The sequence below is a fragment of the Python bivittatus genome, unplaced genomic scaffold, assembly GCF_059951505.1.
Source record: "Python bivittatus isolate LINGU-HERP-01145 unplaced genomic scaffold, Pbiv_v1 ctg000080_np1212, whole genome shotgun sequence".
In the NCBI taxonomy this organism is placed as follows: Eukaryota; Metazoa; Chordata; class Lepidosauria; order Squamata; family Pythonidae; genus Python; species Python bivittatus.
In genome coordinates, this window is record NW_028277035.1 from 47,168,652 (window position 1) to 47,193,423 (window position 24,772).

Below are 24,772 nucleotides of genomic sequence, written 5' to 3' on the forward strand. Positions count from 1 at the left end.
CACATTTGGAGGGTAGCAGGGTGAGGAAGATTGGACCAGCTCCTCAAGTGGTTGGGATTTATCCCCTTGCCACTGCATATAAAAGATGCATATTCTAGCTTTTTCAGGAGATATTCCTGGGCACTCTGCTCCCCCAATTCTTGAAATATTATAAATATATTTCTGTGATATTTTTTTTCGCCTTATCAAGCTTTTGAAACCATGGAAAACCACTAGGCTCAGAGAATGAAACAGAAGAGCTCTTCATACAGATTTAGGCCTGTGGATCCCATAAGATGCTGCTTGAAGATGTCTGAGCCAACTGCCACAAAGGACTTTCAAAGCTACTGTTGTCAATTTGGTGATCTGTGTTGTGAAAGCCTCAAGGGGTGAAGGCAGATCCTTAGACTGAGAAGATGTGCATAACACGGTGCAGTTAGAGAAGAGGGGCTTGTCATGCAGGCATGCCACTTTTCTGTTGCTTGAGATGTTTGGGACTCCAGAAACTACCTATGACTGTAGTTCCATTTGTGCCTAGCATCTGACTTTGGGAGCCATGGCCTTCTCTTAGGATTATACACAAAGTTACTGAATTTTAACTCTAGTTCTTCATAGGTTTTTCCCACTCTTCAAGATGTGCTTGAACTGAGGGCTGGGAGCTGGATGCTCCATTTTCCTTCACATTCCAGTTTGACCCATCAACCCCCACCCCCTCCAGTGTTTGTTCCCTCTCATCATCCCTGCAATGGAAAGTCTGGGACGAAGGGAACTCTGACTAGGACCTAACACTGTTTCACTACTGAGTTAAGAGGCCATAGGACTGAAAGGCAGTGCGAACTGGCTGACCATTGACTGACACAAATGCTGGCCAGGCATGTCTATCAGCCACCCAAAGCCATCCTGAAGCCATTCTAAAGCATTCAAATGGCAGTGCTTTTCATTGTTAATGTTGTGCATTGTTTTATGTATGCCTGGGATTTTTTTTTTTAAAAAACAGCCTTAATCATTCCACTTTTATTTACATGTATACCTCATCAGTGCCCAGAAACTGGGGGCTTGGTTTATTATTTTTTTGTGAGGTTCCTTTTACGTTTTCTTTCTTTCTTTCCTTCTTTCGGCTTAGTATCATACGTCATTAATCTCTTAACTTTGTACTGAGTTTGCATATGGGCTGTTGTCGGCAGAAGCAATAGGGTCCAGAAAGCTATCAAGAGCACAATCCGGTATGGTGAGGAGAGCTTGCCTCTGCCATCCTCCTTCGTCCTACTGTGCAATTCGAGTCCTTCTTAAGCCATTATTGGTGGGCATGCTCAGAAAGATGGAGGAGCTACTTGGAACAGCGTGTTGGCAAACCTGCCGGCACGGAGCTCTTTGTGCTGTAAATCACAAGAACCGAAAGAACACCCTGTGAAAAGCTCGTTTGTTTTTTACTTTTTTTGCTGTAAAGAATTCAGCAAGTGTACAGATGCTCCCGTTCCCACTTGTTTGTGCTGTTTCCTGCCCATCTTTCATCCGCGCTGAGCATGTTCAAGAACAACAATTCATTGGTGTGGCCCATAGGAGCTTCCATTCACCATGGGTAACAGCAAAATGATTCTCATGTCTAATGTTCTATGCAATGAAATTACAAAATTTTAAAGACAACTGTTAATATTTAATAAGTTCAATGTTATGTATAAGGATTTAATTGCAAACGTGCTATCAAGAACCTGGATAGATATCTTTATATCAAACACCTGTGTGTATGAAGTTTCCAATTAGTGGCATGCTTGACCCGTTCAAGGGACACTTTTGCCAAAGGGTAGCCATAGAGCCAGTGACTGTCTCTGTCTGTCGTAGAGCATGGCTTGCTGCTTCTCTGCACGGTTTCACCTACTTAGAATGCTTGCCGTTCGTTCTTTGCTTGGAATTCTTTTTCTTTCCCTCCAGTTGGTTCATCTTCTTTACCAAATGCCATTACAGATTTATGCACTTGTTATTGAAGCCCTATCAATGACACCACGAAAAGTAATTATTCCACAGAACATTACACCAGATCTTTTCTACTTAATTACCCTCACTGTTGACCCTTTGACACAGCCTCTCCTGCAAGCACCTAGGGTCTACTTTTAGGGGGTCCTTGGCAGGCCTAATGCACATTCTTTCTGTCCAAAATTTAAATCCAAATCCTATCTAAGTATGCAAGAATCGCAGCCTAGAAAAGTATCCCAAAAGTGAAATGTATTTACAAACATAGCAAGGATGGACTGAACAGGTCTGACATTAATTAATGCATCAATTCTACCTAATTCCTCTTTTCTAGATTCTGAACTTGGGGAGCAATAGTGGTAACTGCTAGTGCAACTAGTGACTGTTAATACATGCAGAATGACTCAACCTAAGCTTCTGAAATGTGGAAGCGGAGAGCTAATAGGTAGTCAGTTTAACACTGGAGTAAATGCAATGTGGAATCTGAAGCAATCCCACACATTTCCATCAGACCCTTAATGCAGTGATGACAAAAGTTATTTTCTCCCTGTAGGACTTGACTGAAAGCCAGAGCACCTTGCAAAAGCTGGAACAAATCTGTGTTCCTTTTTATACTGAGAAATGGAGTTTGGGGGGGGGGGGAGTGGAGAAGAGACTAATACAGGTAATCCCCGGGGTAAGAACGCCCACTTTACAGAAGACCCATAGTTAAGAACTATTATAGTAAAAATCAAGTTAAATACACGATTCAAGTTAAATACACAATGGTTTGAGTTCATTACACACTACTACTTATATAGTATTATACAATAATACTGTTCTGGCTTACATACAAATTCAACTTAAAGACAGACCTTGGGAACGGAACTCATTCTTAAACTGGGGACTATCTGTACATATTTCACATGTTAGATTTTTGAAAATGTGGAAAGTCTAATCTTTTGATACAAAAATTATAGACAGTGTTCCTATTTGAGCAATGCATTTGACAAGAATGCTACAGGTCCTGAAGGTCACCTGGGTATAATAAATATATCAAAATAGGGTGTGAATCACACTGTGCAAGGCGGCAGATTTTTCATGACCACTGCTGGCATATATACGCTAGAAATATTCCTTTTCCCACAGAGATTGAAATAAAATTTAGTAAAGAGAGCTGGCAGGCCAGTGAGTATAAGCAATTTCATGTCACCCATAGCCAAATCTGGGTATCAGTTTTGCACAATCAACAACTGTTTGTACAATCAACAGTTGATCACAACTGCCTGACTAGAATTCCTATCTAATACAGACACATACATGTGAATGTGTTTCATATACTCACACTTTGGCTTTGCTTGCACTTAGAACATCTTAGTTGTACACTGAAAAATGTGTGATGTGGTCCTTAGGCAAGTATGTGTTATTTTAATAAGCCTTATTATTCCAAGACTATTTTGGACAACTAGCATAAACACTGATATATCTCATCACATAGAAGCACTAATTTGATGCTTTATAAGCAGCACTGTAACAAAAGAGTCTTCCATGGTTACTACAAGCTCAAGGCATATTCTCCTTATCCAGACTCTACGTCTTAGAGGATATGTTCACCCAACATTTGCCCATGATTCTGGTTTCTCATGTTCAGGAAGAAGGCTTACAAATGCCCACTGGCTCTGCTGATCGAGGAGAGGCAAGGCAGATTGGAAATCTATCACCTGCATGGACTGTGGAATCACTACAGTTGCATCAGATCTCTATTAGGGCAAGGCCTTTAGTTGTAAGGGCAAGTAGGAAGGTATGTTTATGGTTATTCAGTGGATACTGATAACAGAATTCTAAGTCAAACTGCACACATACTGGCTATATAACCCTTGGCAGTATCTTCTTTGCCTGCTCTGGCAGTCTGAATAAGTGTGAAGCCCTCTAAATTTAAGCTAGTCATTTCTTAAGAGGCAGGACTTAGTGGAAAAACTCCTTGACTGTGTGTTGCTCCACATGCTTACTTATAGTCAACCAACCAACAACCCAATGAATCATAAAATAACCACACAGCTTTCATAATGCACTAAGCTAAAAGGTAGGTGACTAGTTGCTGTTCAGTGTCTTATACAGCCTATAAAACTATGGGTATGTAGAAGTCCTTTCTCCAGAGGAATTAACCCATTGTATTTCATGTGAAATCCTGCACAGAAGACCAGTCATTTGATTCAGCAGTTGGTTTAGACCTTGTAAGATAGACTAGATTTTTAAATTTGAGACAACTGTGTTTCAGTAAGTTTCCAGCGTTGCTGAATTGGCTATTTTTCTAACAAAAATACAAGATTTAGACCAGGAAGCTTATGTTTTGTTCCACTGCAGGAAACAATTTAGCTCATGAGAGCCTTAACTGAATTCCATGGATCTGCACACCCAGCTTGGTGGCAGAGATCTTGCATCAAACACCTAGTTCGTTACCAGTGCTCAGGCCACACTCTTGGTTCATTCTAGGCTTGCAGTAAGTACAGAACTAGCTGAGTGCTTGAATTATTGTAATAATGGGCAGGCTGGAAATAATTTCTAACAGGACAGGAGGATGAAAACAAGTACCCCTAACAGAACATCATGTGTGGTTTACATATATAGTTTATTTAACATGTTGATACATCATCTCTTTGGGATAAGTGTAATACATTTTGGGAAGATACTTCACCTAGAATGGCAAACTGAAGCAGTGAGACTCCTAGCGTTCATTCACTCATTCACACACTGAATCCTGAGAAGAGGGATTTGGTTCCCAATGTACAAACCAAAAGCCATCTGGCAGGGACAAGCACGGTTTTCTCCAGGCAGCTTCTTTCCAGCCAGCCAGACCTCTTTTTCTTAGGCTCCCTGCAATGACAAGTGCATAATCTGAGGATGCTTCTTCAGAGCTCTAGACTAAATTTGTGTTCCCTACTGGTTTTCTCAACAGTGGCTGCTACAATCTCCCTTGACCCTTTCCATTGTAAATATCTGTACAGTGTGTAAAATAAAAGTCTCACATGGTATGAAGAACAACAACAAACCCCACCCCAGGAAACAATCAACTCACAGCCCCCTTTTGTGGGGCTCCATCTCAATGACAGCACACCTGCCAACTCTTGCTTTTGTGTAAAAAAACAAAATCAACAAACAAAGCCTGGTGTTTGTGACTGACTTTTCTGGACTGTTTCCCTTCTTGCAAAGCATAGCAGAGTCCCATAGAGCTGTTATGGCTGTCACATGACATGTACCGTCCATGCTATCCTCCTGCCTTCAGTTTCTCTTGAGTTGTTTTTCTTCTTTCCTCTTTTTTATTTTGTATTATTTTGGAGGCGGCAGAGTTCTGTATAAAACCAACAACCCATCAAACAAAAGAAGAAGTTTACAGTTGTAAGTGCAATGACCTTTATCTGAACATTGTAAATGATGTGTGTGTCCTGCTGTGCTCTGTGAGAACTTGTAGTATTTCAGTGTAACACCTCATGTATTGTGATTCCGTATGGCAAGTTGCCCTACAAGGTATTTCTGTGGAAAACAGAATAAAAGAACTTGATATGATTTACAAGGTGCTTTAGCATAATCTCTGACTTCTGGAAACACCTGAACCTGAGGGATTACCTACTTTTTCTTGGTATGCAAGACTGTTCAACCTCATTGGTTCCCATCTGTCATCAGTTGTAGCACCCAAAAATAATTCATAAGCAAAAAAGTTAAGCTTCCAAACATTAGTCACTGCATTCTAGCAGTAAGCACTGCAGATGAAGTCCACCTGGATTGCCATGCACAAATTAGTTGAATCTACACACTAGCTACCAAAAAGATAACCAAAGCCATCCAGATCACATTCCACCACTATCGGTGAAGGTATAGACACTCCAATGGCTCAAGATATCTCAAAAGGCTGCTTTATAATTCAAGTAGCAAAGAATTATGGTAGTATCACCCAACAATCTTACCAAAACAACTAGGAAGGATCCAAACTATTGTTATATTTATTGATACAGCAAGTCACCAGATCCTAACCTCAGGGCCAAGAGTATATGTAAGTTACAGATTTTTTTAAAAAAAATGAATATATGTATAATACAATTCAGAAGGCAGAACTACAGTTACTTGGATAGAACATAGAAAGTTACTTAGCAACAAGAGTGAAGCTAAAAAATTAGGCAAGGCTTCTGTATTTTTAAATGACTAGACACTACAACAAGGTTCATCTGTGGTCTGATTTCTTTGTTATGGTAGGAGCTGTTGGGATAAGAGTATGCCATGATTGTCACTTGTCCTTGAGGTGCCAGGTTTCCTTGGTAACCTGGTGCTTCCTTCTATATCAAAAGGGGGGCTTTTTTGCTCTGTTTAGCACTACTTTACAGAACTCTATGTGTTTATGGTTGCTCTGAAGGTAAAATGTGCTAAGAAAGCAAGTTATCACTTATGGCCAAGGGAAATGTCTTCCACAGAATCCAATATGAAAAACTATTATCTCCCTTTCTTTATTATGGATATGAAAGAGAACATAAAGCACAAATAATATGCAACCATCCATCTCAGAAAAAGGACAATATTCGCACAAATTGACCCCAAAAAAGTATAGCGTGCAGCTCTTAATGGACATTCTCTTATCTCTGAACTACATCTTTCCATAAATCCAGATTTCTCATCACTCAAAGTATAATCAATCTATTAGTGACACTGCTGTTTAATATGCATAGTTCTGGACTTCTGCTATTAATATTTGGGACAAATCTTGTAACACAGAGAAAGTATTTGGTATGGATCCTATCAATGGGATCATTACCTGTGGCAGCTGCATAAATAGCATGTTACCGTACTCAAACCTTCATATTACCAGGACGTATTCAATAGGTATGGATCACATAAAAAGAGTTCCCTGAAATGAAGCTGGTAGAAACTTGCTTGGCTTTATTGCATGCTAGACATCCAAGCCATTTGCGTACCTGGATGCAACCCAAGGCTATGAATCAGAACAGCTAGTAGCAAAGCAACACTGTCTATTATATGGTGTCCCTAATTTGATTAGATGGAAACAGTTGGATATGCTCAGCATGCTTATCACAACTGTTCACCATGTCATTTAGCAGAGATGAGAGACAGAGGGAGAGAGAAAGAGATGACAGCGCAAGAGAGAGAGTCAGAGATGATAGAGAGACAGGTAGAGACAAAGATATAGAGATACAGACAAAGATATAGAGATAGAGATATAGTTAGGTACTACCCCATCCCAATCTGCTACTCTCAAAATGGGGCTCACCACCCCAGGTGGTCCCTAGCCACCTTGGCCAATTTTTAGTCACAAAAGAAGGAATAACAGAATGACAATGTAGGATTCTACAAGCAAAGACTTACAGTGATGACATGGAGTTGCTCTTGCTCTCCAGCCTTTTTAGGAGTAAATATGTGTAGCAGTTACTGCATTGTATTTTCTTTGTCTGCCCATAGAGAGGCCTGGTGGCAACAGACCTTCTAGGAGCACCAAGGAGCATTAGCTCAACAACCAACCGGGCAGTTTCCCCAAGAAAGGATCACTTGGATATGTTTCTATGTGATGAGCACTTCTTGGTGATCTTCCTCCTAAACGTGAATGGGATGGGATCATTCTAGAAAACATTCAGATACATTGTCTGGTCACTAATATGTTTATTAGGACGAATGAAAGGTCTTATTGGATCAACAATAGAAAGCTCGCCTTTCCATTTCACAGTGGAAGCTGCTAGCCAGAACTACAAGCAACATGTTCAAGTGATGGGGGAAAGAGAAAGACCGACAGAGCACAGCAGATGAAAAAGTAGACTGCTTAAGCTATCAATGGAAATCAGTGGTAGGAATCTAATACAGAAAACATTTCAGAAAGAGAAGGTTTGAAACAGGACAGTATGTGGCTGATGAAAATAATAGGGCTGATTTAAGAAGGGGAGGAGGAGGAGGAAGGGACAGAATGTCTGTAAATCCTTGGATTAAACTCAATTAAAACAATAAACAAGAAATTCAGATCATCCTATTTAGATTGATTGATTTTATTTCTACTTAGGCACCACCTAACTCCAATGGACTCTGGGTGGCTCTCAGCATAAAAATAACAAGTATACAATCAAAACAGAACATAGAACAAGATCCATTTACTGTATATAATTTTATAATTGTGTATATGAACAAGATCCTTTTCTATAATTTTAAGACAGAGTCAGGAATAAGTTGGTGCTGAGTTATGATATGCTACATCATTTAAATGTTTTTTGAGTCAGAAGAATTTGACTTTTTTTAGTATGTGAGTGCACTTGTACATGCCCCAAAGCGAAGCCATGCTGTTGAACCACTTTGATTGGGAGGGATTTGGCACACACCCATCTACATCTGCACAGGGAAGTACAGGCATGGCTCATCACAAACAAGGTGTTACAAGTTTCCCTCAGGGACAGTATGGAGGAAGATGCCAAGCAGGGCTCCTTCCAATAGGAAGCCTGCATAGAGTTACACTGAGGCCCATTAAAGATGCGCCTTTTCTCAGACCTCCTATTACTCTCCTCCATCCCTTGGAGTTGCTACCCTTATGCGTTACCGTACCTGGGTTTTTCTCACCCACCCCCACACGGATACAGCTCCTACTCACAGCCTGAACAGCCATCTGCCATCCCAGGACTTTGCGTGGCTGTTCTGCTGATTAGATTCAAGCCAGCCCTCCAATCAGCATGCGTCACTTGTTGCCTCCAGCCACACTGCCAGGAGACTAGTTCCTCACTAGACTTCGCAGGAGAAGGCTTTTGACCCATGAGAGATTGCTGGCTGGATCAGTGGAGGAGACACTCCCCAAAAGACCATTTTTGTCATCAACAGCAGCAAGCAGGGAGGAGGTTTGCGCCTACTGGTAGCCAACATCATCTACTGCAAGATTCAAATTTAGAAAGAGCGGTTGGCAGACTAGGAGCTGCACAGCTTTCCTGTGGGAGTTGTGAGGCACATGCTATTCCCCATTCTGTACTGGCACAGGAACATGAGTCCTACACAGTTAGTGCTGGCAAGCACTGGGGAAAGGAACCCTTTCTTTGCCAAGAGAGGTGTATTCTCTACCCCACTGGGGTCATGAAGCAGCTCTCTCCAAGGTGACAGCCCAAAGTGAGGCACTCCCATTGTTCAGAGCAGTGTTCCTCAACCTCAGCAACTTTAAGAAGTGTGAACTTCAACTCCCAGAATTCCATGCTGGCTGGGGAATTCTGGGAGTTGAAGTCCACACATCTTGAAGTTGCTGAGGTTGAGGAACACTGGTTTAGAGGGCTTCCCTTCCTTTTGATGAACAAGAGGGTGCTCCCTATTCATGAACCATTTCCTAGAACAGTTCTCAGAAGGAAGAAATACTCTCCCAGTCTTCTGTTATCTCTTTGAAACTGGCTTATATCCTGTACCAGCCTTCCAAACCCAGTACCTCCCAAATGTGTTGGGACAGCAATTCTTAAAGGCATTCTGCTTAGGAATTCTGGGAAATGCAGCTCCAACACATCTGGAAAGCCCAGAATTAAAGAAGGTTGTTCTATCTAGTTTTAATCCTAAATGCTTAAAAAGTTGAGGATCCACAAGGCGTTATTAATTAAGCCCAACCACTCTCTTTGGAACCTATAATTTTATTTATTTATGTAGTCCAATCGCTCCCCTTGGAATCTTTAATTTAATAGGTTCCTCACTAGCCTCTCCTTTGCTTGTTGCTAGCTTTCAGCCTCTGTCACAGGAACTCTTCGTTCCTGCTTTGTCAATCTCCAGCTCATGTGGCACTGTCAGATATAGCACATCAGTGAAAAATGGGGGTGGAGAGAGAACCAATGGGACATTAAGAAGCTGAAGCTCTCTACTCTCCTTGCTAGCATTTCAGGAGGAACAGGGGAGGTGAGACCTTATGCCTTCCTCATGCCCCATTCTGAAAACAACCAAGGCAAGGAGTGCTTCTCCATCTGCTAAACATCACTAGGATGCAGTTAAAACAGTGCCTGGTTTCACATACTTTACTAAGCCATTGTTTAAGTATGATTTACAAAACAAACCACAATTGGCCAAAACCAAGCAAATCACATGAAGTCCTAGTATGTTACATGAACCTGGGCCTTTTTGTTTAACAGCAGGAATGATGATGCAAGGGGATCTAAACTGAATTCTTAGTCCCTAACCACATCACAAATCCTAAAGCAGCATAAAAGATCCATACTACCACAGAAACCACAAACGACAGCACCATAATTGTTGAAGTATGAACCAAAGGATAGATGGCTTAGAAAATCTTCTACTTGCAATAGACACTGAATTGGAAGAGGCTTGAAAAATGGCCTGCCACTCCAAGACATTTGGGTTGTCATTCCACTGGGTTGGGAAATGCAAACAAAGCAAAATATCGGGGTTGTGTACATTCCAATCATGGTTTGGAAGAAGTACTTTGGGCCTCATACAAGTGCAAGACCTCTGTGACTTTTATTAAAGCTGTTTTTTTCCCCCCAGGTTTCCATCACTAAAGCAGTCTCTCTCTAACACTTTAAAAGAAGGCTCAAAAGCCTTGAGGAAACACAAAATCTCAGCACCACTATTAAAGCAGCTTTGTATTGGGAAAGTGAGCTGGGGTTTTCGCTTTACGTAGTTCTAGAAGGTGGGAACATCAAGTGAAGCTGGATGATGGGGAATTCTACGCAATAGCTCTTCACACAGCATGTGAGGTTAATATCTGGGAGCCAGTGTGCATGATGACAGCCAACTTGGACAGCTTTCCAACACTCTCCATATTATTATAGTGAGCTTCACTATCAAAGCCGATGTCCCCATCTTAGATGTTACAGAAAGAGAATTGGGGTGGGGGTGGGGGTGGGGGTAATCTATGGCACTCTCGTCCTTCTCAGCTTCCCAAGAATCACACTGGCCAGGAGCGACTGGGGCCGGTTTCTTCCTTCGCTCACATATGAAAGTATTCTATAATATGGAAGAGACCATCTCATTCCAACCTGCCATACAGGGCAAAAAGTGGACTTCTTGCAGAGCTGGACGCAGCCCCTCTCCCCGGATCTATTTCACCCATCCTTCCCCAAGAATGCTTGCCAAAGCTGCACACACCCTTCGGAAAACGGGCATTCGCCCACAGGGTGGCATCTCCGAGCCGCGCCTTCTTCCAAGCACACGCAGCCCCAGAAGCCACGCCCAGCTCTCCCCCCGCCGGGGACCCTCACAGCCCTACTATTTCCCGAGCCAAAGGTCCGCTGGCTTCCCCGTCGACAAAGGCCTCGGCTTCGTGAAAAAGTACCGCGAGCACCGCTCCTCTTCTGGGCGGGCAAACGACGCTGCCGCGTGACACCTACGATCCAAAGTCTGCGCGTCCCTACCCAGGCGCCGCTTCGCCTGCCCCGCTGGGGCTGAATCGCGTCTCCGGGCGGAGGAAAGCTCGCCAGAGCCCCGCTACGGGCTGACTCTGTTTGACGGACAGGTCCAGAGCCAATAATAGCAACCCAGCTCAAAGGCGATGCCCCTCCTTCTCGAGGGGAAGCGAACTGGAGCTTCCGCGACTTCTCGGCCGTCGGGGCGACGACTGGAGGGTCATGGAGCCCCCGGTGAGGGATCGCCAGGGGCGGACGCGCGGGTCGGCGGGCGGGAGGCTCCCTGCTGCGCGTTGCGTGGCTTTTTCCCCAAGGCCGTGGGTGGGATTGCGAGAGGAGCGCTTTCCCTCTGCTCGGAGCGAGAGCGAAGCGGGACGGGAGGTCTGCCATTTCCCTTCGCCTCTCTTTCCGCGTTCCTCTGGGAAACCTGTCCTGGTCCCTCTTCCAGTGCCTCCTTAACATCGCACCGCGGGCAGTTCAACAGGTGAAAGTTCTGCCTGTGCAGATCACAGGCAGGAAGACACCGCTCCCTTAATGGCTGTTTGCTGCGGGAAACTTACCAGTGGAGAGGGCGTCAGTTTATTTCCCTTTCCGTTGCAAAAGGCTCTTCTCACAGCCATTAAACAGGATCTCTATCCTCGGAGAAATAAAGTTATCATGAACTGAAGTTACCGCCTGGTGATTGCACTGGCTCCCTCCCAGAGAAATCCCACTTTTAAATATTCATTGTTGGCTCTTTTCTTTTGAGGTTGCTTGCTCCTCTTAGGGCAGCACATGAGGTAGCTTCGTGCAGGACCTGTCCACTGTTCCCAGTTTTAAGAATTTTAGTATGCCCCTTACTACTTTGGTTATCACTTGTGCATCTCAGTGAAACAGTTTTCATCCACTGGTCCCTGTTGGTGAACCAGCTGAGCGGCAGTGAATGAGTCGAGGTGGGACTGAGTTGGCAAGTGGCTTTGGTCTGGCCAGTTCACTGGTAGTGAATGTGGATAGGCAGCAGGCTGAGATGGTGAGCAACTCTGGATGGAAGCTGTGGTGGACCAGCTGCTGGATCTCCACAGACCACAGTTTGAGAATCACTGCATTGAGTATTCTGTTTGTTCTCACACATGCTTTACTTCCACCCTATGCAGCTCTTATCAGGATTCAGTTTGGCAGTTCCATTTGAAAGCAGCATTTACAAAAAGATAACAAGTATATTCTATCTGTAGCAGAGATATAATTCTGTCCTTCATGGGGATAATTCCAGTGATTTACAAGAGAAAAAAAGTCAGGAACCATCGGTACAATCAACCTCTTGTCCCGCAGAAGGCCAAAGCTTGTTACATCCAGAGCCAACACTCTCCAGCCTGCTGGATGCTCTCTTTTGCAAACTGCCACGGTGGTCCCAGCTCATATATTTCCTGATTCCTGATTTTTACTCAGAAGCAATTTTTATAACTTGATTATGTGCCATCAAGTCATTTTTGACTCCTAGTGACCACATAGATTTCCTCCATGACTATCTGTCCCTAACCTGTTCTTTCAAGACTCCCAAGGGTACACTAATTGCCATTATAACTGAGTCCACCCACCTTGCTGCTGGTTGTCCTCTCCTCTTTCCTTCGACCTTTCCCAGCATTTGAATCTTCTCTAGAGAGCTGGGTCTTCACATAATGTGTCCAAAGTAGGATAATTTGAGCCTGGTCATTTGTGCCTTGAGTGAGAACTCTGGATTGATTTGTTTGATGATCCATCGGTTTGTTTTCTTGGCTGTCCATGGTATTTTCAGGAGTCTTCTCCAACACCAAAGTTCAAAGCCATCAATATTCTTCCTATCCTGCTTCTTCAAAGTCCAACTTTCACTTCCATAGAGTGTCACAGGGAATCCCATGGCTTGCACAGTTCTGAGCTTTGTAGATATAGACACATCACGTTATTTGAATATCTTTTCCAAGGCCTTCATGGCTGCTCTACCAAGTGCTAGTCTGTGGCATATTTCTTGATTGCTTGTTCTTGGTTGCTTGTTCCGTTACTGTTGATTGCTAACTTGAGCAAATGATTAATTGCAAACATGATGGTTGTTTACCACCCGGAGTCATTTGTTTGAGATGAGCGGCCATAGAAATTGAATGAATGAATAAGCAAATAAATAATGCTGCTGATGCTTTTCTCTTGAGTCCATCCCAACTAATTATGGTCCTTTATTTTTTTAATCTTTTTTAATGTATAGTTGCTGAGTGATGCAGAAGAAATAGCTGCTTTGTACCGTGATCTTAGCAAGTTTCCTTCCCTTTCCCATGCTTGCATTGGGCCTGAGGTAACAACTCAGTACGGTGGCAAACATTGCAACATTTATACAGGTAAGCTCTTCAAAGTTGCACTGATATCACTGGGTATATGTTTGGCTCCTTAGAATTTAGATGTATGTTGTGCAATGTTATTATCAACAATCAGATGTAACATTGGGCCCTCAATCCCATAAACAAAGTAAATCAGGAGATTAAACATAAGCATTAGTTTTTTCTGGCTCTGTGTTTTAGTGGCATCTCACATTCTCCTTTCCCTGATGATCCAAGACGTTAAAAACTTTAAAACAGTAACTGTAAGAGTTTCTATTATAGACAAAAGATGAGAAGGATGGATCTTTACTGACAACTATAATTTCCTTTGTGTTTCCACTATTGGATGATGGTGGACTTTTTTTAGACCACTACACTAAAAAAGGGTCTGTTTTATTAAATAAAGCATAATGGGGTGACATCACACAACATCCTTAGTCAAAACACATATCTTACCAATTGCATTGGGAGGTTCACACAATACATCAAACGTAAGCCAAGGAAATCACCTGATGACTTGGTGCAATGTATGAATCCAATCTTTTTTTTAAAAAAGAACTTTATTAAATTTCAACAAAGAATAAAAGATAGGAAAATAAAAAAGATAGGAAAAAGGAAAGAATCAGAAAAGGAGTGAAGTTTAAAGTACAAGAAAAAAAGTGGGGAAAAAAAGAATAATTTCTGACTTTCTTTGGTACTGGCACAAATATATAATACATTCGCCTTTTGCTCTAATGTTTAAAGTGATACAAAATATATCTAAAAGGATAAAAAATGTAAGTAAAACTAGTGCAAAGTATTTCTGTAACTAAAAAGAACATTGGTCATCAAACTCCAAAATGAAAGTTTAATTTCTTTCAGTTTCAAGCAAAAAGTCCAGAAGCGCTTTCCAAGTAGAAGAAAAGCCAGTCAAGTCTTTTCTTTAATCAAAATTTCTCCATCTCAGCCAATTCCATTAATTTCACTATCCATTCTTCAACTGTAGGTATTTGTAAATCCTTCCATTTCTGTGCATATAAGAGTCTCGCTGCTGTTATCATATAAAGAAATAAAGTCCTGTGTTTTCTTTCAATCTGTTTATCCATCATACCTAAAAGAAAAACTTCTGGTTTCAAATGTACATCCATTTTTAAAATTTTCTGAATCAAAATAGGTATCATCTCACTATTTCTTAGCCTTCATCCAGTGTGAATCCAATCCTGATAGCAGTGATTCTCTGCATTCAGTGGAGAAGGCTTTTTTCTATTGTGCCAGACTAGGCAGAAGCGGAATTCTTTATGTAAAACAAACAATAATAAACCTTCTGTTTACAGAGTGGTCACAGCGGGACTTGGAAAGAGCTGAAAATGTGAAATTCTGCCGTCAGTACCTCATTTTCCATGACAGCGAATCCATTGTCTATTCTGGCCCCTCGGGCAATTGCACTGAAATCAAAGGAGAGTAAGTCTATGCTGTGTTGGCCTCTCCTGTCTGCTGGCCCAAGGAACATGTGGAATATGTTACTTAGATTGGACAGCCATTTATCTGGGATGATCTGAGGATTCCCACCCTGAGCAGGGGTTTGGATTAGAAGATGCCCAGGTCCCTTCCACCATATGATTTTATGATTCTTTATGGGCTTCTCCTGTCCCAGGGAAATAGATCCATCCTCTCGTTTTGCATCATAGATGTGAGTACATGTTGCTAGATTTCTGCGCACTTAGCAGCAAAAGAAACTCCATCTACTGCACTGGAGTAATCCATGTGCTGTGATTCTGTACTTATTTATTTTTATTTAGTATTATATTTTATAAATATATATTTGTTGTGAAGTCACCTCTAATGTAGCTCAGTCTGAGCTGTTTCACCAGTTATTGATTGATATCTGGCTCTCCAGGCACATGCTTTCTGTGTTGCTTTCCCACCTAGGCTGCTCGGTCGGGATTCTCCGAGTGGAACTCAAAAAGCTGTTCTGCGAAAGACAAGCAGTAGCAAAGGCGAGGAAAAACAATTCCTGGAGGTATGTTGGCCTGCTTCACTCCTTTGTTTCCTGCTCAGTGAGGCTTCATGGTCTTTGGGTTTGCTCAGTAGCAATAAGGGTCCTTCAGTCATTCCACTTTTATCACATTCTTAAATTGCTTCTGTCCAAGGAAGCAATGCTGCAGTGGCTATAACTTGTGGGGCTTTGGTTGATTTTCTTTGCAGGAAAAGGAAACTGGTTGTGTAGGTTTCCCCCGACCTGGAGGGCACCATCAGGGATGCCTCGATTAGTGGCTTCAGCGAGAAGAGGCTCTGTGACTTAAACTGTAGTGTCTCTGCTCCCATAGGTGTGGGAAAAAAACCAGAAGGTGAAGAGCATTGAATTGACAGCTCTAGAGAAGCACGGCCAAGTATATGATGATGGTAAGGCTTCCTTATAACTCTGTTTCAGTTCCTAAGAAGCAAGAGACCAGCTCAGGGTAATGGCAACTTGCAGTAGGGGAAGCTTGGTTAACCCTGGAAAAGAAAGTCCTGAGTCTCTTATTACATTTGGGGGATGTTTTAGAGAATCCAAAGTCATGTTTGGGTGATAGAAAGTTTTGAGAGCAATTCCCTCTAGGCAGTTGTTTTTTGATAGGGGCAAGAGGCTAATGGGATGCTGCTTTAGGGAAGAAAATTCAAATGCTTGAGTCTATTAGATATGATCTTCCATTCCCAGATCAGTTTGGCTGCTTGGCCTGGTCACACTCAGAGACTCACCTTCTCTACGTCGCAGAAAAGAAACGTCCAAAGGCAGAGTCTTTCTTTAAGCCCAAAGCCCCTGAGCTGAGCACCGGAGAGGAACTGGCCAAGACTGAACGAGACAAAGCAATAAAGGTGGGGTGGGGATTCTCTTTTACTTCTTCCCAGCAAGCCAGCATTTCTGTTTTCCTTGATCTGGAAAGGGTGTCACACTGCCGTTTTAGCCATCTGGACAGGAAATGGTTAATGCAGAAGCAAGTTTTCAGGCCTCTGATTAGTAATATTCATCAGAGGGAAGTTGTACAACATTCAAGCAAATCCCTGACTTTCAAACGAGGCTCCAATATATAGACAATTTATAGTGACGAAACTCTCTTCCAGTTTCTTAATAGCCTTACAGTGGAAGAAGCTGAAACCTGCCACTTTTATGAATGCAGGGCTGCCTGCATCTGTTCGTTCCTTTGGTAACTGCTGCTTGACTTCTTATCAATGTGAGAACCAACTCGGGAAGGGCAACCTGATAACCTGTAGGTCTGTTCTAGTGCTTTGCTGTTTAAGCCATTTAATCAGCCAGGGACCTGTTTTGCAAGTTCTGGATAGCGTCCATCTAATCTCTATGAAGTGCACGTTGTTGGTTGCTCTTTTGGTTGAAAGTTAGCCCCTTGTTGGGTGTGCAGCACTTGATGTCAGCCTCCAGCAGAGGACATCACATTCTTTTTCCCACCATGAGACTAGCCTTAATGTGATACTTTGGGGATCTGATGTTTGCATCTTGGTGTGTTCTGATAGGAGCAGTTATCCTCTACAGCGGTTTACTCTAAGATGCTGTGACCTGTTATAAAATTATTTCATTTACAAGAAAGGTATGCCCAATTACTTGCCCTTAAAGTAAGGGCAGTACCTTAAAACATTCTTGGTCATGACAGATGTAAAGTTAGAATCAATACTGCAAATCATGGCCATCTTCCAGACAGGTGAAAATCCTTTTGCTGCCATGCCAAGTATCTCAGGGAGCCTCTGTTGTTATGCTGTTTTTCTTCCTTTCTCAGGGAGAGCAGTTTGTATTTTATGAAGACTGGGGGGAAACTCTGGTGGCTAAGAGTATCCCTGTACTGTGTGTATTGGACATTGAGAGCAACAATGTTTCCGTGCTAGAAGGTGTTCCAGAACATATCTCACCTGGGCAGGTCAGTACAGAGCACCAGGAGCATGGGGTGGTTGATTACCTGCAGCCTAATTATGGCTGAATTTATATATGCTTGCTGTATCTTGTTCCAAAGAATATAATAGCTATGCTATAGCTACTACAATACAATGAAAGATACAGTCTTTGGGAGGCAGAGAAACTATCTTTTTGGAAATAGCATCTTAAATCAAATTCCCTGTGCTTCAGATGTATCAGATTCCCAGGCAAATGGATGGGTTGTGTTTCCTGTTTGCTCAGTGCCAATATTGCTCTTTTTTTTTTTTCAAACTACCCTGCCTCTCTGAATGGCTGAAACATTGTCCCCCAAATAAAATCTTAACCTTGCCCACCTGTGATGGAATGGTTAGGTGAAGGCTGCACTCGGGGAGATAAGCATTTCCTTAGCTCCCAGCAAGAGCATGGTAAGGTTAAGAGGATGAGACTGGCACCACTCTAAGGAATTCGTGGTGTTTGCTTGCTGGCTTGGGAAGTTTAGATAGTCTGGCAAGATTGATGTCAGGTTCAGCCCAAAGAACTCCACAAGACAGTACAGGTCTAGTTCGATAGCTTTTATTAGCTTTCACCCACAAGACAGAATCTTGCCAGACTGAATCTAAACTTCCCAAGCCAGCAAGCAAACACCGCGAATTCCTTAGGGTGGTGCCAGTCTCATCCTCTTAACCTTCCCACACTCCTGCTGGGGGCTAAGGAAATGCTTATCTCCCCAAGCGCGGCCTTCACCAAACCATTCCATCATACCACTTCATCAAACTTGACATTGTCTTCTCTCTACCTCAAGGCTTTCTGGACTCCAGGTGACACAGGAGTGGTATTTGCTGGCTGGTATCATGAGCCTTTCCATCTAGGCTTGAAGTACTGCATCAATCGCAGGTGAGTTTCCTTCCAGAAACTGGAGGAGGAATCCAAGTGGGACTTGACTCTGTATACGGCAAGAGGTATAGAAAATCCAGCATTAAGCAGATAAACTCAGGAAAACGTAGTGGTCCTTTTTCACAAGGATAAATTGGGGTATAGTGTTGATTTTTCTCCAAAATAGCATTCAAAGGGAAAGGACATTATAATCTTCATGACTTGTGATATTTGACATCCAGTGTGATGAAGCAACATCACGCGTACATAGGGATTATTTTTCATTCTAGCCTTGCCCATTTCTATGGTCATAATCACTCTGTAAATTAACTGGATGAGGCAGAATATTTCTCTTTCTGACTAAGGGATGAATGAGACAGTAGCTTAATTCAAGAAGAAAGGGGTCTTTCCACCCCTTTTCCTGACGAGTCTTACATGATCCCTTCCTACATCACCACCAGCTCTGTTTTCCTTCTGCCCCCAGATCATCACTTTTCCATGTCGACCTGACAGGTGGTCAATGTGGTAAGTACAGGAATCTTCTTATCTCTCAGTCAGTGCATTCTTGTGGTGATTTCTCTTAATTCATTACTTCCCCTCCTATTACAGAGCTGTTGTCAGATGACAGCAAAGCCATTTGGTCTCCAAGATTGAGCCCAGACCAGTGTCGCATTGTATACCTGGAGAATCAGGCTTCTGGACCTCATCTGCAGTGCAGCCGTCTCTGCATGGTGAGCACTGATTTTGAACTTTAACTACTGGTGCAAAACAGTTTCAGGTAAGCTGATTGACTTCCTGCATTCAGCCAAGTGATTGGGCTCTTTAATTTATACAGGACTTTTCAGCTCTTTCCAGTCTCAAGCATTTGAACCTGGTGTGTCAGTCAGAGCTCTAAATGATCCCGAGTTAATTTGATTTGATTATAGCAGAAACTTCTGGGAGTTAGGGATGGTTGCCATGGATTAGGAGGGTTGCTTCTTCAACAGCCTTCTGAGAGAAACTGAGGCAGAAGTCTGTAATGAAAGTAAGGAGAATGAGGTCAGGTGTTTTCTACCTGGAACAATTTTGTTTGATCTTCCAAACATGGAAGTGGTATTATCTTTTGCTGCAAGAGATGTAAGCCAATTGATTTATGAAGTTTTTCAATATAGCTTTATTTATTGTATATCTTTCCTCATGTCATTCATATACTACCTCAATCTATTCTGATTCTTAGTGGTTAGCAACATGGCATTCCATGACATTTCTTAATTTGAGAGCAGGGGGTGAAATATAGGCCAGGAAGTTGTTCCTGCCACATCCCAATCTGATATCTTTTGACCTCCTTTCAGTATGACTGGTACACAAAGTTCACTTCCGTGATAGTGGATATTGTGCCTCGACAGATCCAGGGTGAGTAGTATGATACAAATGGCATTCTGAACTATGGATGAAAAATAATTGCTCTGGGATTTTTTGCTCCAGAGCAATCTGTGATAGGAAGAGCACTAGCTACAAAATCTACCCTTAATCCTACCTTTTAAAAACAAAATTGATTGGCTGGGGAATTACATTCATTTTTTAATGCAAGGGATAACTGCAGGATTCCTTCCGATTTTTTTTTTTCAACCTTTAGAAAGCCTGATATACTTACAGTAGCACTGAGCTTTTTCTGTAGAAGCTCCTTCCCTTCTCTGGCACTTCCTGGAATGATCATGTTAACATGTAACAGGTAAAGTTATTGCCACTCTAGGAAGTGCTTAAAAAAAGAAACATCTATGAAATATATAAATAAATAACCCCAACCCACATGTGTGTCAGATTTTCTTTAAAAATAAAAGCTGAAAAGAATCCCGTACTATCTCATACATTAATAAGTGCAATTCTTGTTCAGATCGGTCAATTTGGGAGGAAGGTTTTTTTTAAATAAAAAATACTGCAAAATGCCAGACCTGAAATTTGGGAAACAAAAGAGGATTTGTGAAGACCTGCACATCTTTATTCTGAATATGTGGAATACAACTTTTTAATAAGATTTAGGGATTCTGGGGGAATACGTTTCCCTATGCAGCCTTTCTGCCTAGCTTTATGAAGACAGCTGCTGCCCGCATGAATTTGCTCTCTCTTGCAGGTGGATTTGCTGGAATCTATAGCACGGCACTGCCTGAACATTGCTGGGCAGCAGACAGTCAAAGAGTTGTGCTGGACACAACTCAGCGCAGCAGGCAGGTAAGGATATTGCTGGATTGTTAGGCTGAGCCAAGAGTACTTTGAACAAGCTGACTTCTGGATCTGGCTCACCTCTAAAGGCTCTTCCAGATAGGGGATTTTTTAAGTGTTAGGTATGCTGAATCAAGGGATCTAAACTGAAAATCACACGGAGGTCTCCAAACTGACCTAGGATTATAATGGCATCAGAACATCTGTAGATAGATCCTGAGAATTATGTGGATCCTGGCATCTGTTGTCTTTCCTTTCTTCTTCTTTCTCTTCTGTACCGTTCCCACATGTTTCATTTGGTATAAATTGTGGTGTGGGAAATGTATGTCTGTATATGTACAGGAGATCCTTCATATGCTGCTTTTTCCTCTAGGAGCTGATTGTGGTGGATACAGCAACGAGAAGTGTGTGTTCACTCACCAGAGGTCAGTATCAAGCTTATCTCCGTAACTGGATGCTGCTACCTGGCTGAGAAATCCCTTGAAAAAATGCTTATATTATTAGCTCAGAACCAAACTGGCAAGTTAGGCACACTCCTGCATGAATAAGGAAGGTACACAGATATAAACAATGATATTTTGTTTTCCTTTCTTAAACTAGGTTCTTCTCTTGGAAGCTGGGTGCTGCTCACCATTGACAGAGATCTGATGGTGGCCAGATTCTCCACTCCTAACTCTCCTCCTATGCTTGTAAGTTCTATGTGGCTAGACATTTAGCAAAGGAACCTTTGTTTGAAATCCTTCAGAAGGTCCCAATTTCAATACTTGCAGCTTAAATATCATGAATAAAATGATATTTAAGTGCTTTCTATCCAACATCAGTTTAAACCCTGCATATCCAAATATTATAGATCAAATAACACAGGATCTAGTGATAGATTTCTCTTTATTTCGATTAATATTTTCTCTTGCTGCAGATGGTAGCTTTCCTGCCTCCTGCAGGCAAGGAAGCAGAAGTGAACTGGGTGTGTCTGGAAGAAACCAGCCCAATTCAAGGTATCAGTTGGGGCGTCCATATTCTACAACCTTCTCCAGATCAAGACAATCCCCAGTACAGTGAGTATCCTAAGAGGAAATTTTGGACCAATTTAACCAGCTGTTATTTTTATGCTTCAATTTCAGTTGATTTTCTAGAGAAAAGATTGAGGGACCATGGTAGTGATTTTCCTTGACCTGCAAATTATTACCTGTATTCACAGGAGGTCTGGATTTTGAAGCCATACTACTCAAGCCCACTCAGATACCAGAGAAAACCAAACTTCCATTAGTGGTGTCACCTCATGGTAAGTTCCTTGTCTTGTTCCTTTCCCTTATCCAGGTGCTGTAGTGTCATTCCCTCACCATTCATCTGATTCTGATTCCATTCTTCTTTTTCCTGGCAGGAGGGCCACATTCAGCATTCACCACCACCTGGACACTGTATCCAGCAGTGCTCTGTCAGATGGGATTTGCTGTGCTACTGGGTGAGTAATAATCTCTTTCAGATACCAAGATGTCTGCTGGGTTATCAAGCATAAACACTGTAGTCAGAGGCGCATGGCCTGGGCAGCCATCAGATCCTCCCTTAAACAAGCACTGATAGACTGTAGTGCTGTGATATTCACTTCAGAACTCTTGACCTGAAGATTGTTTTAGAAAGGCAACCTTCCCCAACCTGGTGCTTCCAGAGGTGCATGGACATAACCTCCTAGCAGTCGCAGCCACACAGTCATATTCACAAGAAACTGGAGTCTTTTGATACTGGAGCTATGTCAAGGCTAACTCCAGTAGTAAAATCCAGAGCTCTTTACATTATAGAAGGCATCCTTCAATGCAATGACATTTGGCTAAGGCAAATAATAACTCCTCACACTGAGTTTGAAACCAGAGGAAGGTTGGCCACCTTAATATTATGTTTTCCCTCCCTTTAAGTGAATTACCGAGGATCTTTGGGCTTTGGCCAGGATAGTGTGGATTCTCTACCAGGAAATGTGGGTACCCAGGATGTCAAAGATGTGCAGGTAAGAATTCCCTTCCTCTGTTTCCAACAAGAGTGGTGGAAACCTTCACTGGAAGGAGAAACATAGATATTTACTGTAGCTAGAAGGAGATTCAGCTGACTCCAAGGAGCATGGCACTTTATATTCCATTAGAAAATTTTTCCAGATAAAAGTATCAGTAGGGTAAGTGTGGAGTTCTTATGGGACTATGTCTCCTCCAGAGAGGTATGCAATATATTTGTTCTTATATATACAAGACCAGGAAATTTTAACACAAGGGTCTATCCAAATATAATTTCTTCTTTCCAAAATACACATTGAGGTGACATAGTCCTATCAAAACTCTGCTACAAACATTTGGAATGGGTTCCTTTGTCCAACTATCTATTCAAGATGCTGTATCCTGTTTCCTCCTGCAGTAATTGTAAACCTTTTATTTTTCTTGTAGTTCTGTGTAGAGCAGATGCTACAGGAAGAACCTCTGGATCCAAAGAGAGTAGCTTTGCTTGGAGGATCTCATGGAGGTTTCTTATCTTGTCATCTGATTGGCCAATACCCTGGCACTTATAAAGCCTGTGCGGCCAGGAATCCCGTGGTCAATATGGCCTCCATGATTGGAAGCACCGATATCCCTGATTGGTGAGTATTTCTGAACAACTATGTTTTTACCTTTGAGGAGATGCTGTCATTACTGATGCTTGCTCTGTGGCTTCTTCTAGGTGCATGACTGAGGTTGGGTTACCCTATGACCAAGCTGCTCTCCCAGTTCCTGAACACTGGGCAAAGATGCTGCTTCATTCACCTATGCAGTACGTTGACAAGGTACAACACATCCTTCCCTCCCTTTTTGTATATCCAGTACCCTCACATCCCCATATTTTTTCTACTTAGTTTCAGTGCTCTGATTTCCATCTTGCATTGTTTTCCCTTAGGTTCAAGCACCAGTTCTCTTAATGATTGGAGAAGAAGATAGACGTGTTCCCCCCAAGCAAGGCTTGGAATATTACCGTGCACTTAAGTCAAGGGGTGTTCCAACCCGGTAAGCATTTTGGGTAGAGATGCAAAAAATGGGGGTCCGCAAGAGGGTTTTATGAGACCAAAGAGACTGGAAATGTATGCAACTGGGAAAAAAAGAAAATAAAATGATAATCTGGGCAGAAGATGAGGCTGAGATGATGATGGAGATGGAGATGTGAGCAAAGTAATTGTATACTTGCTGATGCCTGTGTCTCTTTATCTTTCTAGGGTGCTGTGGTATCCAGGCGATAATCATGCGCTATCCAGTGTGGAGGCTGAGGCAGATTGTTTCATGAATATTGCACTCTGGCTTCTCCAACACTTGAAATAATGATTACAGAAATTTACTCCTTTTGGATGAGGCCAGTTAACAGAAATTCAAGTCTCTTCAATTTGAAAGAGCCTCTAAGTAGCTGATTGGTACTCTGATTCCTGGTCTCCAGAGTGTGAATAGGCACATAACAATGTCTGGTGTGCATCATCCTCTAGGTCATCTCAGTTGTGCTAGAGAGAGAAGCTACGCTGGCCATATCATTTTGCCAAATCTAGCACTTTACCAATAGTTCCACCTTTAGGGTAATTATTCAGAATAGTCAAATACTGGAGCACTGATAAATATTCCCATTAGATGTCAATAGAATCTCTGTATTTCATTTAAGTCATTGAAGCTAAACTGAAAAGAATGGATTTCAAAAATCAAGCTGAAGAATATATTCTTGAGATGTCTCTTATTAACTTCTGAAAAAACAAATTATCTAGTATAAATGCTGAGACTGGGAATGACTGGAATGCAATATTTTGAAGAAGAGATGTAATATCAGTACCTTGAAATTTAAAGGACAAAGTTATGATTCATAAAATGAAGTTTCTTGATGGCTTGGATTGGAGTGGCCTGATTTGATAATACACGTGAAAGTGATCTGGGTGTACTTGTTAACCACAAATTAAGCAGGAGCCAGCACTGTGATCCAGCTACTAAAAAGGCAAATGCTACCTCAGAGTGCATTAACAGGAAACACAATCCAGTCCATAGGAAGTAACTCTTCCACTTTACTCTGCCCTTGTCAAAACCCATTTGGAGTACTGTGTCTGGTTTTGAGCACCATAATTCAAACGGCATAGTGACAAGTAGAAACAAGTCCAGAGGAGGGCTACCAAGATGGTGAAGGATCTGGAAACTAAGCCCACATTTACCCTACAGAGAGACAACTAAGCG

The 24,772-nt window shown here is 42.1% G+C and overlaps 1 protein-coding gene and 1 long non-coding RNA gene across 2 annotated transcripts; one reads left to right on the forward strand and one right to left on the reverse strand.

Annotated features, from left to right (window-relative positions):
• Positions 1 to 1,411: 1,411 nt before the first annotated feature.
• On the reverse strand, positions 1,412 to 11,368 carry LOC103057956 (uncharacterized). Its single transcript, XR_003084708.2, has 3 exons — positions 11,029 to 11,368; positions 4,622 to 4,800; positions 1,412 to 1,965 (listed from the first exon to the last, which is right to left on the reverse strand). It is a non-coding gene; the product is annotated as an uncharacterized LOC103057956 (long non-coding RNA).
• APEH (acylaminoacyl-peptide hydrolase) lies at positions 11,366 to 24,429 on the forward strand. Its single transcript, XM_088134004.1, has 22 exons — positions 11,366 to 11,519; positions 13,498 to 13,627; positions 14,920 to 15,046; positions 15,515 to 15,605; positions 15,913 to 15,988; positions 16,284 to 16,441; positions 17,356 to 17,493; positions 18,292 to 18,383; positions 18,847 to 18,887; positions 18,972 to 19,093; positions 19,694 to 19,754; positions 20,473 to 20,570; positions 20,935 to 20,986; positions 21,162 to 21,250; positions 21,478 to 21,616; positions 21,760 to 21,843; positions 21,943 to 22,023; positions 22,472 to 22,560; positions 22,988 to 23,178; positions 23,259 to 23,361; positions 23,472 to 23,578; positions 23,785 to 24,429. The coding sequence occupies exons 1-22, from the start codon at positions 11,508 to 11,510 to the stop codon at positions 23,885 to 23,887; spliced, it is 2,184 nt and encodes a 727-aa protein (XP_087990130.1). The 5' UTR covers positions 11,366 to 11,507; the 3' UTR covers positions 23,888 to 24,429.
• The last annotated feature ends 343 nt before the right edge of the window (positions 24,430 to 24,772 follow it).

Coding starts and splice junctions, on each gene's coding strand:
- APEH (XM_088134004.1), top strand. Junction 19,094..19,693: donor AGTGCAGCCGTCTCTGCATG/GTGAGCACTGAT, acceptor ACCTCCTTTCAG/TATGACTGGTACACAAAGTT. Junction 23,362..23,471: donor CTATGCAGTACGTTGACAAG/GTACAACACATC, acceptor GTTTTCCCTTAG/GTTCAAGCACCAGTTCTCTT.